At 42.8% G+C, this 14,364-nt stretch overlaps 1 protein-coding gene across 8 annotated transcripts in view; it reads right to left on the bottom strand.

Annotated features, from left to right (window-relative positions):
* BIRC6 (baculoviral IAP repeat containing 6) overlaps nt 1-14,364 on the bottom strand; it is a 4,524,268-nt gene that overhangs the window by 633,366 nt on the left and 3,876,538 nt on the right. For all 8 annotated transcript variants that reach the window (XM_044058419.1, XM_044058463.1, XM_044058448.1 and 5 more), the window contains exon 60: nt 5,117-5,290. In XM_044058419.1, coding sequence (XP_043914354.1) covers nt 5,117-5,290 — 174 coding nt within the window. The remainder of the gene's footprint in view (nt 1-5,116; nt 5,291-14,364) is intronic.

Raw genomic sequence — 14,364 nt, 5'->3', positions numbered from 1 at the left:
GGCCGACCGGCACTTGCGAACTGCTTCTGCTTCGGGCACCACGCGGCAAGAAAGACTGGGGAAGATGGCGTCGGCTGATGCTTTTATACCCCAGACGCTCTGACGTCGGGGAAAGTGCGACATCAGCCGAGGCCAGACCCAGACTTTGGAATCCGGCCGACCGAAGGGCTGCCTGAGGCAGGACAACCCATATGTGATGACTGCAGATGCATCCTTGAAGGACATCTTGGTCATTAGAGGTCATTCTCGATCCACTTATAAACTGCCCCTTCACAATACTCTTTTTCTGCCTGTAGGGGTGACACTGGGGTAATATAAATATGAAATAGAAAAGGTATCCTTCCTGAAAATTGTAGATTTAAACTCCTCTTTCTCTTCCATTTTGGGAATTGTAACATCCAGTTAATTAATTTTAACCTTGGTTATTTTGTGTGCAAACTTAAGAAATTCCATAATGTTAATGTATTCTAAAATTACATCAACTGAATTTCTGAACCTGTCCAAAAAGTACATATATTGTCAAGGTATCTCTTGTAGACATTCCAATTTTTTCATATGTGGAATTAAAAATATATTTTTGTTCCCAAACTGCCAACACTATGTTAGCATATGTTAGGGCAGAAAAGGCTCCCATTGCCACTCCACTTTCCTGTTTAAAAAATTCCCCATCGAAATACACAGTCGTAATATTCCTCGGAAAGTCCTGTGAATCATTTAGAATACCAATTTGTTCTGTCCAGACTTTCTTTGGTTTTAAATCCAAAAATTTAGCTAGGGGTAGGTTTTTAGAACCATTAGCAGCAACTACTGGCCTAAAAGGTGAATTAATGATATTTTTATGGATTTTGGGGATCCCAAATACTGACAGTATGATTGATTTATCTATCCATGGATATTCAACCTTTCTCTATCATCCACTCTTCCAGTAAATATTTTAGCTTAAAATCTATTTTGTGATACGCTACATTAATCTCGTTTTTGGCTGCTCTAGAGTATTTACTTTTGTCACTCAATAGGCCCATCATTTTCACTACATATAACATGGTATCCATCAATACAATCCCACCCCTCTTATCTGGTTTCATAATTCTCAGATTATTTATTGCGTCTCAATTCTTCCAATAATTTTTTTCTCTTCTGTGGGGAGATTGGAATACAACTTGTTACCTGAATACGTTCTCTGAGTTCTCTTTCTACTTAAACTTCAAACTTTTTTAACTGGGGGGTGTAGGGGTAGATTGAATGTAATTTTATTTCTAGGGGCATCTTCCCGGCCTGTGGTGTGATCCTCCATAGAAAAGTCTAACTTTTTCTTCCTTACAACTTTTAAAAAACTCCATTTCTCCCTCATTTTGCCTAATTAAGGGTTTCATAACCTTGAAGCTTCATTTATCAAAAATTTTAATCAGATCTTGGTGTAAGTTTGAGCTATAAAACACGTTATTGAGGTATTTAAAAACACATAACCCTTTCGGCACTGTACCCTTCTTAAGACACTCTCTCAGATATCTATTATCAAGTCCCAACGTCTTATATTTCAGAATATTATCATACAGTTTGTTAACACATGTATTATAAGTGTCAGACACTGGTTTATCACTCATAAGTTCATAAACACCAGAGAAAGAGACTTTGCCCATTAATCAGGCTCCAAAATCATCCCCAAGTTCTATAGTGAACCCGTTAGTTACTTTAGGAGCACTGGAAAAAGATTATTAAGGTATTTAAAAAGTGATAGTTGTAAGGTACAGATATCTGATGCAGCCCTTTTGTATAGGATGAACACGTGGTGATACAGCTAAGCATTAATAAATTACGTTTTTTTTTTGCTTGAATCACCAAGCCTTTGGATTTCAAAATGTTTCCTTACTCTGGTGCTTCCTGGTGCCCTACTGGTTTTTTTTTTTTTTGCTTTTTTTTTAAATATAAATAGGTGAGACAAAAAGTCGAGGTCCTTAGCCATAAAATGGCAGAACAGTGTACCAAACCCACTGGAAGATTTAGACTCTTGAGCTGAGTCTTGAATAAAGACTCATCTCAGGAAAGCCTGGACAAAGACTCACTACAATTAAAGTGCTTTTAAAGTAGATCTCCCTTTTTAGAGTACATAGCAGCAAAATCAACTACTTCCAAGCTACTTGGACATTATTTAGGCATTTTAGAGGGAAGGAATGGGACCAGATATCAGTCCATAAAGAGCCCCTTGAGCATTGGGGAGGGTCCCTGGAAGGGCCACAAGAGTGCTGGAAGGACTCAGTGACCTTATTCCTCTCTGAGACAATGGCTTTCAAATCATCAGATAGTTCACAGAATCCTAACGTTACATAATCCTTCACCATCCACCAACTTCAAGATAGAGAGCTCATGCATGTCCTTGTATACAGGCAAGCATGTAATAGATGCAGAGCTGTAGCTTTCTTCAGGTGGTCCAATGTGGAGTCCTCCTAAATTGCACCCCTCCTAACCAGAGTGGAGGACCAAAAAAAACCTCTCAAGTGGAGGGGAAAAATGCTTATTAGCCTCCTAATAGCTCATATTTGGGACAGCCACCTTTCCCTTTACCCTGCCCTACCTATGACATTAAATTGGTTGATGGGGCCGAGAGATCTGTCTAGCTCTAACATCAAGTCAAAATCCTTGAGGGTGAACAGCAATACCTATGACTCAACCATCTAGTAACATTAAACAGCTATTTGATGTCTAGGAACAAACTATAAGACATGGTATAGGAAAATGCACAGGACCTCTCCTCTCACCCTAAGCAGTCAATTTATGTTGGGCCCAGAGAAACATCCAGGAATAACCTCCATCTCCAATACCTATCAATCTGGGCCTAATGACTCTACAAACTGTTTTGCAAGTCCAGGCCAGCTGGAATCAAACCCCAGCCAATCGACTGGGGTGGGGGTGCAAGTGGTGATACTTCCAGAATACACCTCCCAAGCTGTGAGCTAGATGTGTGCTTATGCGTAGAGACTTGGGCTTTGTAATGTTGCTCCAGCTGAGGCTTGGGGCTACAAAGTGAAACTTCCCATCACTCACACTGCAAACAACTTTTCACCCACTGCCATCTTCTACTGAGACATGCTTGTGAGTTTCCCTATCTAACATCTAAGGATGGCAAACCACTGGCACTTACAGAAGGGAAGGTCCTCCCCAGTGCAGTACAAGCAATGCTGGTGTGGGTCTCAGCTGATAATCTGTCAGCCACCCAGACACATCTTAGATTTAGTTCTAGACAGTCATTCATAAAGTTTTCACCAAATTGTATCAAGAATGTCAGCCAAACAGTGTAAGATACACAAGAGAAATGGTGAGCTCAGGATTTAAGTGCATTTAAACAGCTGGAACATGAAATCATGGCATGCAGGGACACCTTGTATGCAAACCTCTGAGTAATGACGCTTCTGAAAATGTGCCTGTGACGCCCCTCTTCTGGGCCAGAAATCAAGGAGCTTCAATCCTTACACTGATGAGGGACGTTTACTTGGAACAGAAATAGACGCACACAGTATTTTCAGATGCAGCTCTCTGCACCAAGCACAACTTCCATTATAAGCACACAGGGAATTGACTCAGTCAGGGAGCTGGATTTCTCTCTCTCTCTCCAGGCCTCTGATAAGACTCCACACTGACCCAGCTATAGAGAGGAGTCCTCAGCAGAGTGTTCCAAGCCATGTCCTCCACCACCCTCTCTGTGAAATCAGTGCTGTGTCACTGCTCCAAATAGTTGACACACACAAACACACTGAGATTTGATTTACCACACACACACACATACATACACACACACACACCTGGAAAAGTCTGGCACAGATTTACCAGTTATGCTCAGACTATAAGGTAGTTCCACCACCACCAGAACACTCCAAAGAAAGCTACTCTAAGGCCGTTATAAGGGTAACCAATTAAACTGAGCAAAATTAATACTAATACATATGGTAATGCTTGACCAATGCAGCAAGGCTTTCATGAGTGGCCACAGTGTCACCAAATAAATACATGTACTCTCAAAGGTTAAATATTTCCTAAAAGACCAGCCACAACCCAATGAAAAGTTTAAATATATTTAATAATAAAAGAACATGAAAATACTAAATATATGTTTACAATAAACACCAGACTTTCAATCACAGGTAATATTAAACATAATACAGATGGACAGATTCACACACAGAGAAACAGCACTTAACTAATCTCACTATATTTTCCTCACTGATGTATAGAATTACTATGCCCTGATTACTTACTAAAGCAAGGCAAGGTGAAGTGGGTGAGGGGTCCTTCTTTGTCAGGTTTCAAAAAAAGACTGCTCTGAGACTTCTGTCTCATCTAGCATTAAAACATTATTTCAGTGCTATATTACAGAATCATATCACATATATCTGGTCATCTGACTCTGGTTCCCACACGACCCCCTTTGCTAGAAACTGAACCAGAATTTAACACATATGTGTTACCATACACAGAGATAGAGCTTCTGGAAGCGATAAAACCACTTCCACCCTTCCAGGGTAGCACTTAGTTCACCTCTAAGCACAATACAGTAGGATTCCAAGTACTGGTTTTCACAGACATTTCCTCTTTGTCTGCAATCAGAACTGTAAGATACAATCTTTATGGCCTAAACCAGGTAATTCAATTTCAGACTATTTTTCAAAGTTAGCTGGACTGAGATTAACCTCTTCTCTTCCAGTGTTCTCTGTTACAATACATTCATTTCAGCAGTTACAATACAGACTAACATGCAGGTATATTTCTTTTCTGCCCAGCAGGACTCACTGTTGATATATTTTTAACACAAGCAACTTTACAAATACAATTCCAACACAAGCAACTTTACAAATACATTTCCAACACAAGCACCTATACAAATCAGTTTGATATACAAATGACATATAATTCTTTGCAAAACTACAGCTAGCTATGCTGGCATATTTTACACATCCATTGCCCTACTTCTCCTGGCATACCTGGCAATACCTCATATCGTCACAAGCACTACATTGCATCTACTGATTTTATAAGCAAATATATCCTGTTGATGGCATTTCAAAGAAGACACAATTCAATCACATTTTAAAGCAGTGAAACAATAACAAAAAACTTGTTATACCTTTGTCTGTATGGAGACGTTTGAAGGAGTCAGTTTTCGAGAGACTTGGGTCAGAAATTACTTTAGAGCCAAGCTTTACTGTCAAGTCTATTGACCGGTAGCCCTGAGGAAGCCTGCGATCATACAAGAGAGTCAGTAGCTGAGCTAGTGTCATCTCTGGGGGGAGTGGCTGGCCTGAAAAAATAAGAGAAAAAGGTCATATTAAGACAACTTCATCAAAAAGCCTTTCTGTGAACAATCTATTTATTGCCAAAAGGTATTATTTCACTTTATGTTTCATGAGACTGCAAAAAGACAGGAAGAACTCAAAGGAGAGCACCTGGATATCTGAAAGTGCCACAAGCACCCTCTCTAGTAATACCTTCATAAGCATAAAGACCAGTGCTGTTCCTCAAAGGGAAAGATAGGCGAATTAATAAAAATTAATCTGAATAAAAATAAAAAACAGAAGGTAGTCAAATGTCATAATTAAATTTTCCAACCACCCTCCTCAAAGAGTTTCCTTAAACATCATGATGCTAGTCCTTTGCAGATCATCATCAAAGTTCTCATGATGTACAACCTTGTTCATCAGGATCGCTTCCTGTTGACAAAAATGGGGAAATACCATAAATGGGTAGCTTGGTCCCTTCTATCTCCACAAAAAAAGACATGTCCTCTGTAAGGTTGCAGAGACTCAGACCAAGTTCTCCACATTCTGGTGAAGCTGAAGCCACTTAATACTGCAGGTCCACTAGGAAGTTCAAATGGAGCTAGTTTAATGGAACTATAAATACAATTAAACTCAGCACTCTAAAAGAAAACATATGCTACACCATTATGTTACTTATTTTAGTGTTTTGTTAACTGTGTTATCCACTGAGCTCAGGCAACTGTCAAAATGATTACACGAAGCTTCATTTAAGAAAGGAAAAGCTATGAAATATTATGTAATCAGTTAAATAATCATTTTAAGCATTACAGCAGGTAGATAATGAAGCAAGAATACATATTACAATAACATCATGTAATATATTTCCATAAGGCAATGGGCTATTGTGAATCACCAAGAAAATGATAGGAATAGTTACAAATTATAAAAAAAGGATCACTGATGAAAGGAATTATTAATTAAGAAAGTAAGATTAGTTAGAGAAAAGAGTGAGACATAAGGATAATAAGGTGGTTAAGTTTAAGGCAATCGATATTGGCAGAATATGGAGAAAGTGCAGTACAAGAAGCAGATTTAGACTTTCAAAAGGATTTAATGGTGACAAATGTTACATATAGCAGCAGATGAAGAGGAAGAGAAAGGACTGCACTGAAGAGTACAAGGTCAGCAGAATACAAGACAGGTGAAAGTACAGTTGTGTAAAATCTTACAATAACAGTAATGTCCTTCTCTTCACTATTGCAGTATTCCTAATGTAAGAGATATCCTGCCAAGAATAAACCAACATACGGTCAGTATACTAAAGCCTTAAGTATCTACAGGCACTGCAGGTTACATGCATGCTCCTCGCGCAAGGTGTAGAGCATAAAGGTGCTGTACAGATGTACATACTTAAGAACTAAAAAGACCCAGAAGAGCAGTCTGTCCCAAGGGAAGAGGAGGAACAGGTATGAGTATGCAAGATGGCATGAACCCCAGAGTTTGCAGGATTTTCCTTGCAGAAAGCTGGGGCCTGGTGGCCAGTTGAGAGAAGTAGGCTGTCAGGAAAATTTCTTTCTCTGGTGTAAGGTATACCATCTGTGATGCTGTGTCCAGACTTGCTCCCAGGAAGATTATCCTTTGTGTGGGCACCTGTTTTGATTTCTTTTCATTGGTTGTGTATTCTAGGGAGGTTAGTAGGGTCTTTACAAAGGCCAGGTGCTTGAGCAGCTTTTCCTGGCTGTCTGCCTGAATAAGGCAGTCATCTAAGTAGGTGTAAATTTGTTACACTGTTCTGCCATTTTCTGCAAAAGGCAATGGCCGGAGCCAGGCATTTTGTGAAAACTCTGGGAGCAGTAGATAATCCAAAAGGAAGCGCAGACAACTGAAAGTGTTGAAATCCTGCCCTGAAGCAGAGATATTTCCTGCATGATTCCCTGATAGGAATGTGGAGGTAGGCCTCTTTTAGATCCAGGGTGGCTACCTAAGCGTCCTTGGAGAGCATGGCTAGCACCTGCTGGAGGGTGAGCATTTTGAATTTTGGGATCACCAGGAAGGTGTTTAGAATGAATAGCTTGAGGATGGGGCGCCAGGTGTCCTCTTTTCTGGGCACCAGAAAAAGTCTGGAGTAGAAGCCTCGGCTTATCTGTTCTGCAGGAACGTGCTCTACTGCCCTCAAAGAGAGCAGGGAATGGATTTGCTTTTGAGTCTCTGCCCACTGATTTAGTGGTAGATCTGGAAACCCTTTTGGGGTTAGAAGGGTGTGGAAGGAGAATTTGTATCCCTGAGACACAATGTTCAGAACTCATTGGGTACTTGGTAATGGTGGCCCAGATGCTTGAATGAAAGGAGAGTTTTCCTGCTAGGGGTAAGTGAAGGTGGGCATAGGGGAGGTTGGGAAGAGGCGAGTCACTGTGAGTTCCTACCATAAGGGGGTGGCTTATAACTTCTTGGTTTTTGAAGTGCAGGTAGTCCACTGCTTAGATCTCTGCATTCCCTGGGGCTGCTGTCTGGGGGGGGGGGGGTCGTTTCCATGGGGCCTAGGCTGGGCCTGTTTACTCGGAGCAGGAAAGGACCAGTGCTTGGAGGGAAAATGCCTGATGAACCTAAGGGGCCGGACCTGTAAGAAATTTTAACTGTTTGCATAGATTTTGTTTTTCTTCCATCTTTTTTAAGACCTCTTCTGCCTTAGTGGCAAATAAGTTATCTTTGTGCAAGGGGGCATCCAACAATTTAGATCTGACATGGTCTGGCAGGGGTTGTTCCTTAAGCCATGCATGTCTTCTAATGACAGATCCAGTGACTGCTGCCCTGCAAGAAGCTTCTAGGATGTCAAAACCACAGTGCAAGGTGTCTTTAGTTACTTGACTTGCAGAATGCATTAAGTCTTGTAAATCTTTAGATTCTGCCCAAGCAGGAAAAGAAGACATTTTTTGTCTAAGGAGTTCCAAGGTATGTTGCTGACATTTAAGCATATGGAACTGACAATTTAATGCCCTGATAGCAAGGGTATCTGAGGTGTATACTTTTTTACCCCCATCTGTCCAAAGCTTGGGACTTCCTGTTTGAAGGGGAAAGATTCTTAGCTGAGGTTGCTTTAATCCCTTTTGGCCCTTGAGAAATGACCTCAGGGTCAGCTGTTGCATTTTTATAAAGATATTTGTGTGAGTCAGGGACTCTGTAGTACCTGTCTGGTTTTCTGGGAGTAGGAAGTAGAGAATCAGGAGTCAACCTGGATTCATGGGAAACATCATCCACCACATCCAGGACTGGGGGGATGGCCAAGGGTCTGTGTTGTGGAAGATCTAGGAATTCCCTGAGTCTCTTTTTAGACTGAGGGTAGTCCAGACTCTCCCATTGGAAATGCTCCCTTAAAGTATCCAGGGTTTCTCCAAAGGTAAAATCCTCTGGCAGAGAGGCTGAGGCAATGGATTCCTCTGCATCAGAATCCTCATAAGTGGAGAGGGGTTGCATGTCTTCATAGTCAGACGCATCAGATTCATCTGACTCTTGCTCAGACAAAACTACTGGGGACAGATCTCTCTTCCTTTTTGAGGGGGTAGCTTGGCTTTCCCTGATCAGCATGATAAGGTCTTCCACCATTTTAAGCATTTGAGACTGAGGCAAGGTAGCAGGTGCCTGAGAGTGGGTAGCCGGTTTCTTGGGTGTGGTTCGAACCCTGGGCCTAAGGAACTCAGTTGTTTTCAAAAGAACAGTAGTCGCAAAAGAAGGCGTTGGTTTGTGTTGAGATTTGGTGGTGCAAAGGACTTCCTCAGAAGCCGGGGCCTGCTCAGCGGCTCTGGGCCTATCCAAGGTAGAGACAACCGCAGGATCCTTAGACGAAGAAGAGTTTTGCGGCATACCAGACTCCGAAAGGGTTTCGGTAGCGGCCTGTGAACCAACTGAAACGGGTATCAGAGGCTGTGAAAGCACCTCATTGAGTACCAGAGGAGTGAGGACTAGCTTAACGGAAGAGTCATCGGTAGGTTTGGACCTGTGTGGTCTGTCTCTGCCTTTATCTTCACATTTTTTTCAGAAGATCTGCTGTCGGATGGCTTACCAAAGCCATAGCGGAATTTGAGGACTGAAAATATCTAGCTGCAATAAGGGCCCGACGATGGATAGTTCTGGCACTGAACAAAGCACAGAAGCGACAACGGGGGACGTCGTGGTCTTGGCCTAGACAAGTGACGCAGTAAGAGTGGAAATCTTGGTGTGGTATTTGCTTTCCACAGGCGAGACAATTATTAACCTTTTATGACAATGGTTAGTGCAAGAAAAAAAGGATCCCCAATGGGGTACTTAGCTTTAGAAGACTTCAACTTCAATCCGGAAACGAAAAATCAGGTAGTGGCCGACCAGAACTTGTGCGAACTGTTTCTGCTTCGGGCTTCACGGCAAGAAAGACTGATGTAATGGTGTCGGCTGCCTTACTTTAAACCACTGACGACCTGACGTCAGTCCTCAAATAACAGCAACCGTCGCAGAAATACTAAGTCTCTGGTATTCGGGCCGGCCGAGGGCTACCCTGGCAGGGATAACCCAAATGTGATGACTGTAAAGTACAGTTTTGTACCTACCATAAATGTAGATGTCCGACAGATATGCAACTGCAGTCCTGACATATGGGTTGTCCTGCCTCAGGCAGCCCTTCGGTCGGCCGGATTCCAAAGTCTGAGTCCGGCGTCGGCTGATGTCGCCTCCTCCCCGACGTCAGAGCGGCTGGGGTATAAAAGCATCAGCCGACGCCATCTTCTTCAGTGTTTCTTGCCCCAGATGCCAGGTGCCCTCCAAGGAAGGCTAAATTTAGAGAATGGATAAAATTCCAGACATGCACATCAGTAATAAACAGATACACCATAAATACTATCCCCAGCTAATATGAAAAAGGGGGGGGTGGACCCAAAAAGATAATTACAGAGGGGTAGGAGGGAGGGAAAACCTGACTGCAGTTGCATATCTATCGGACATCTACATTTATGGTAGGTACAAAACTGTACTATGTCCTTCAAGAATGCAACTGCAGTCCTGACATATGGGTTGAATACCATAGCCAAGCTGGGGGTGGTAGGATCTAAGATAATGATGGTGTAGCTAAAATGCCCTGCAGGACTGCAGAAGCAAAGCCTGCTCGGGATCTGGAATATAAAGGCAGGTTGTAGTGCTTGGAAAATGTATGCACGGAGCTCCATGTAGCAGCTTCTAGAATGTCCTTTGTAGCCAAAAGGCTGTGGAGGTGGCTGTAGCTCTGGTGGAGTGTGGCCTGATATTGGCTGGCACACCTTTTCCATGGAAAGAGTAGCAGAATCTGATGCAGTTTCCAATCCATTTTGAAATTGTTTGTTTGGAAATTGCCTTCCCTTGTACTCCAGGAGCGTAAGCTACAAATAGTTGGTCAGACTTTCTGTTGGCCTTTGTTCTATCCAAGTAGTAGCGCAATTGTCTGTGTATGTCCAAAGTGTGCAGAAGTTTTTCTCCTTTATTTTGAGGATTGGGAAAGAAAGTAGGCAGGTGAATTGCTTGGTTTAGAGAAACCCTGGAGATCACTTTTGGCATGAATGAAGGATTGGTTCTTAAAAAGACTCTGTCCTGATAAAAAATATGAAATGGAGGTACTGCCATGAGGGCCTGTATCTCCGAGACTCTTCTTGCTGAAGTAATTGCCAACAGGAAAACTGTTTTCCAGGAGAGAAATTGCAAATCTGAAGATGCTGCTGGCTCAAAAGGAGGCAGAGTTAATTTTTCCAAGACGAAATTGAGGTCCCATGCAGGCACTGGTGGTTTTCTTGGAGGTTTGATATTCTTTATCCCCCTTAAAAACTGTCTTGGCAAAGGATGTGAAAACACAGGTGGATCACAGTTGTATTTTGCTGAAATTGCTGAAGCGTGTATTTTTATGGAGGAATATGAAAGGCCATTGTGAAACATTTCTGCCAGGTATTCTAGAATCTGAGGGATGTTCATCACTGATGCATCCTGACCCTTGTTGGCATTCCAGATGTTGAACCTCTTCCATTTGGCTAAATAAGTTTTTCTGGTAGAAGGCCTGCGTGCTTCCAGTAGGATCTCTCGAACTTTTTTGGAGAGAGAAATATGGGGAGAAGTCATGTAACCCTCCAAGTTGTCAGTTGCAATGTTTGCAGGTTTGGATGAACAGTCCTGTAATTGTGCTGAGTTATAAGCAGAGGCCATAGAGGCAGGGGCCACGGTTTGGTGCGAGTTATGCTCCTTAGTAATGGGTACCAGTGTTGTCTTGGCCAGTCTGGAGCTATCAAAATGCCTTTCGGTTGTTCTGCTTTGATCTTCAGTAACACCTTGGTCATTAATGGTAGAGGCGGGAATGCATAGATTGTTAGAGAATTCCAACTGAAGGAGAGAGCATCTATTCTCCAGGCTTGAGGATGGTGTGTCCTTGAGAAAAACTTTTTCAGATGATGATTGTGGTGTGAGGCAAGGAGGTCTATGTCCGGCCTTCCCCATGCATGAGTTATTTGTGAAAAAATGTCTGGATGCAACATCCAGTCGTGGGGGTCCATAATGTTTCTGCTTAGACTGTCCGCCAGAATATTGTCCTTGCCTGGAACAAACTGGGATTGCAACTGTATGTTCAGTTTCAGGGACTTTTCCCAAAGAGTCATTGTCAGTCTGCAAAGGGGGTAAGAATGAGTGCCTCCCTGCTTGTTTATGTACCACATAACAGTGGTGATGTCTGTCTTTATTAGCAGATGACCTTGTTGAAGAAATTTTCCGAAGGCCTCGATTGCATGAATCACTGCCAGCATCTCTTTTTGATTGATGTGCAGATGCAATTCCCGAGGAGCCCATTGGCCTTGAATGCATCTGCCTTCCATGTGCGCCCCCCATCCATGATCTGAGGCGTGTGTTGTAATGGTTTGGCTTGCTTGAGGTTTGTTGAAGGGCATGCCTTTGTTTAGCTGGCTTGCTTGTGCCCACCACAAAAACTCCTTTTGTAGACATGGAATGAGTGGGATAGTAGCTTCTAAGTTGTGGCTGTGTTGAGACCATAGACTTTTTAGGTACCATTGTAATTTTCTCATGTGTAGTCTTACCAGAGGGATCAGGAGAATGCATGATGCCATGAAACCCAGGGCCTGCAGGATTTTCCTTGCAGTCATCTGGGTGTGCTTTGCTAGGCTTTTGAAGTAATCTGGTAATTGTTCTTGTTTTTCTTCTGTGAGGAAAGCCATTTGTGAGTTTGTGTCCAGTTTGGCTCCTAGAAAAATTATTTGTTGGGATGGCAGTAGTCTTGATTTTTGAATGTTGACTGTGTATCCCAAAGCCTGTAGTAAGTGAATGACATAGTCCAAGTTTCTTATCAAGGCTTGCTGGCTGTCCGCTTGTATAAGGCAGTCGTCCAGATAAGGGTATATTTGTATCCCCTGAAGTCTGCAATGTGCAATTACTGATGCCAGGCATGTCGTGAATACTCTGGGCGCAGTAGATAAGCCAAAAGACAATGCTGAGAATTGATAATGCTCTGACCCTGCAAGAAATCTGAGGTATCTTCTGCAACTGTGTCTGATTGGGACATGCAGGTATGCCTCCTTGAGGTCCAGAGTAACCAGCCAAGACCCCTTGCCCAGCATGGGAAGAAGTTGCTGTAACGTCAGCATTTTGAATTTTGGCACAATGAGGAAAGTGTTTAGAGCGGACAAGTCCAGTATAGGTCTCCATTGCTTTTCTTTTCTTGGAACAAGGAACAGTCTTGAGTAGAATCCCTGGCCTTGTTCCTGAGGAGGAACCTTTTCTATTGCTTTGATTTGTAGCAGCTTTGAAACTTGTATGAGTGCCTCTGCCATTTGATTGTGTGGCAGGTTTGGCATGCCTTGTCTTGTTGGTAAGGTATGGAAGTGGAACCTGTAACCTTTGTCTATTATGTTCAAAATCCATCTGTCCTTTGTAAAAACGTGCCAATTTTTTGAAAATAAGGATAACTTTCCACCTAAAGGAGCTTCTCTTTGAGCCTTGGTCGGCGGTGTCAAAGGCAAGTCATTGTGATTGTCCCAGTGGAGCAGTGGGAGTTCCTGCGCCACTTCTCTGATTAGTTGGTTGCCATTGGCAGCCCCTGTAGGAGCCTCGGTATTGCCCTCTACCTCGAGCACGCCTGCTTTTTCCCCTTTGAAACTTCTCAGTGTCTGGAAAGGACCAATTCTTCGAAGGCCAATTCCTGCTGAACCTTGGTGGCTGAACCTAGAGGAAATCTTTGACTGTTTGTACTGATTTAGCCTTTTCCTCAATTGATTTCAACACACCCTGTGCATTAGCACCAAATAGCTTGTCTTTTTCCAGAGGTACATCTAAAAGCTTTACTTTAACATGGTCTGGCAATGACTGTTCTTTCAACCAAGCATGTCTACGTATGACGGCCCCTGTCATAGCTGCCCTACATGAAGCTTCCAATGCATCATAACCACACTGAAGAAAATGACTGCTAACCTGCCGAGTATTATGAACCAAATCCTGCAAAGCCTTTCTATCTAAAGGCTCAGGAGAGGCTAACTTTTTCTGCAAATCATCCATCAGAAAATCCTGATACTGAAACATATGAAAAAGACAGTTAAGAGCCCTCATGGCAAGGGTGGTAGAGGTATAAACTTTCTTACCCCACCTCTCCAGGGACCTAGCTTCCCTGTCTGCGGGCAAAGGATTCTTGGTCGTGGAAGTGGCCACTCCTTTGGGCCCTGAGAAATAGTTTCTAGGTCAACTGAGTGGGCCTTAAAGAGATGCTTATGAGTTTCAGGAACCCTATAATATCTGTCAGGCTTCACAGGAGCAGGATGGAGAGAATCAGGAGAAGTACTGGAGTCTGAGTACACATCATCCAATACATCTAACACTGGGGGAATAGCTAAAGGCCTGTGTTGGGGTAACTTAAGGAAGGTCCGAAGTCTTTTCCTGGAGTCCGAGAAGTCCTGGCCCTGCCACTGAAAATGCTCTCTCATGGAGTGTAGAACTTCCCCAAAAGAAATATCCTCAGGAGGAGAGGCAGAGGGAATGGATTCATCTGCATCAGAATCCTCGTAGGCCGGGAAGGGTTCTTCCTGGGAATCTGAAAGGCCTGACTCACCAGAGGCTTCATCTGAAGAAAGGGTATCTG

The sequence above is a fragment of the Protopterus annectens genome, chromosome 1.part2 (genome assembly GCF_019279795.1).
Source record: "Protopterus annectens isolate FY-2018-M chromosome 1.part2, PAN1.0, whole genome shotgun sequence".
Taxonomy (NCBI): domain Eukaryota; kingdom Metazoa; phylum Chordata; order Ceratodontiformes; family Protopteridae; genus Protopterus; species Protopterus annectens.
This window is presented reverse-complemented; position numbering and strand designations above follow the sequence as displayed.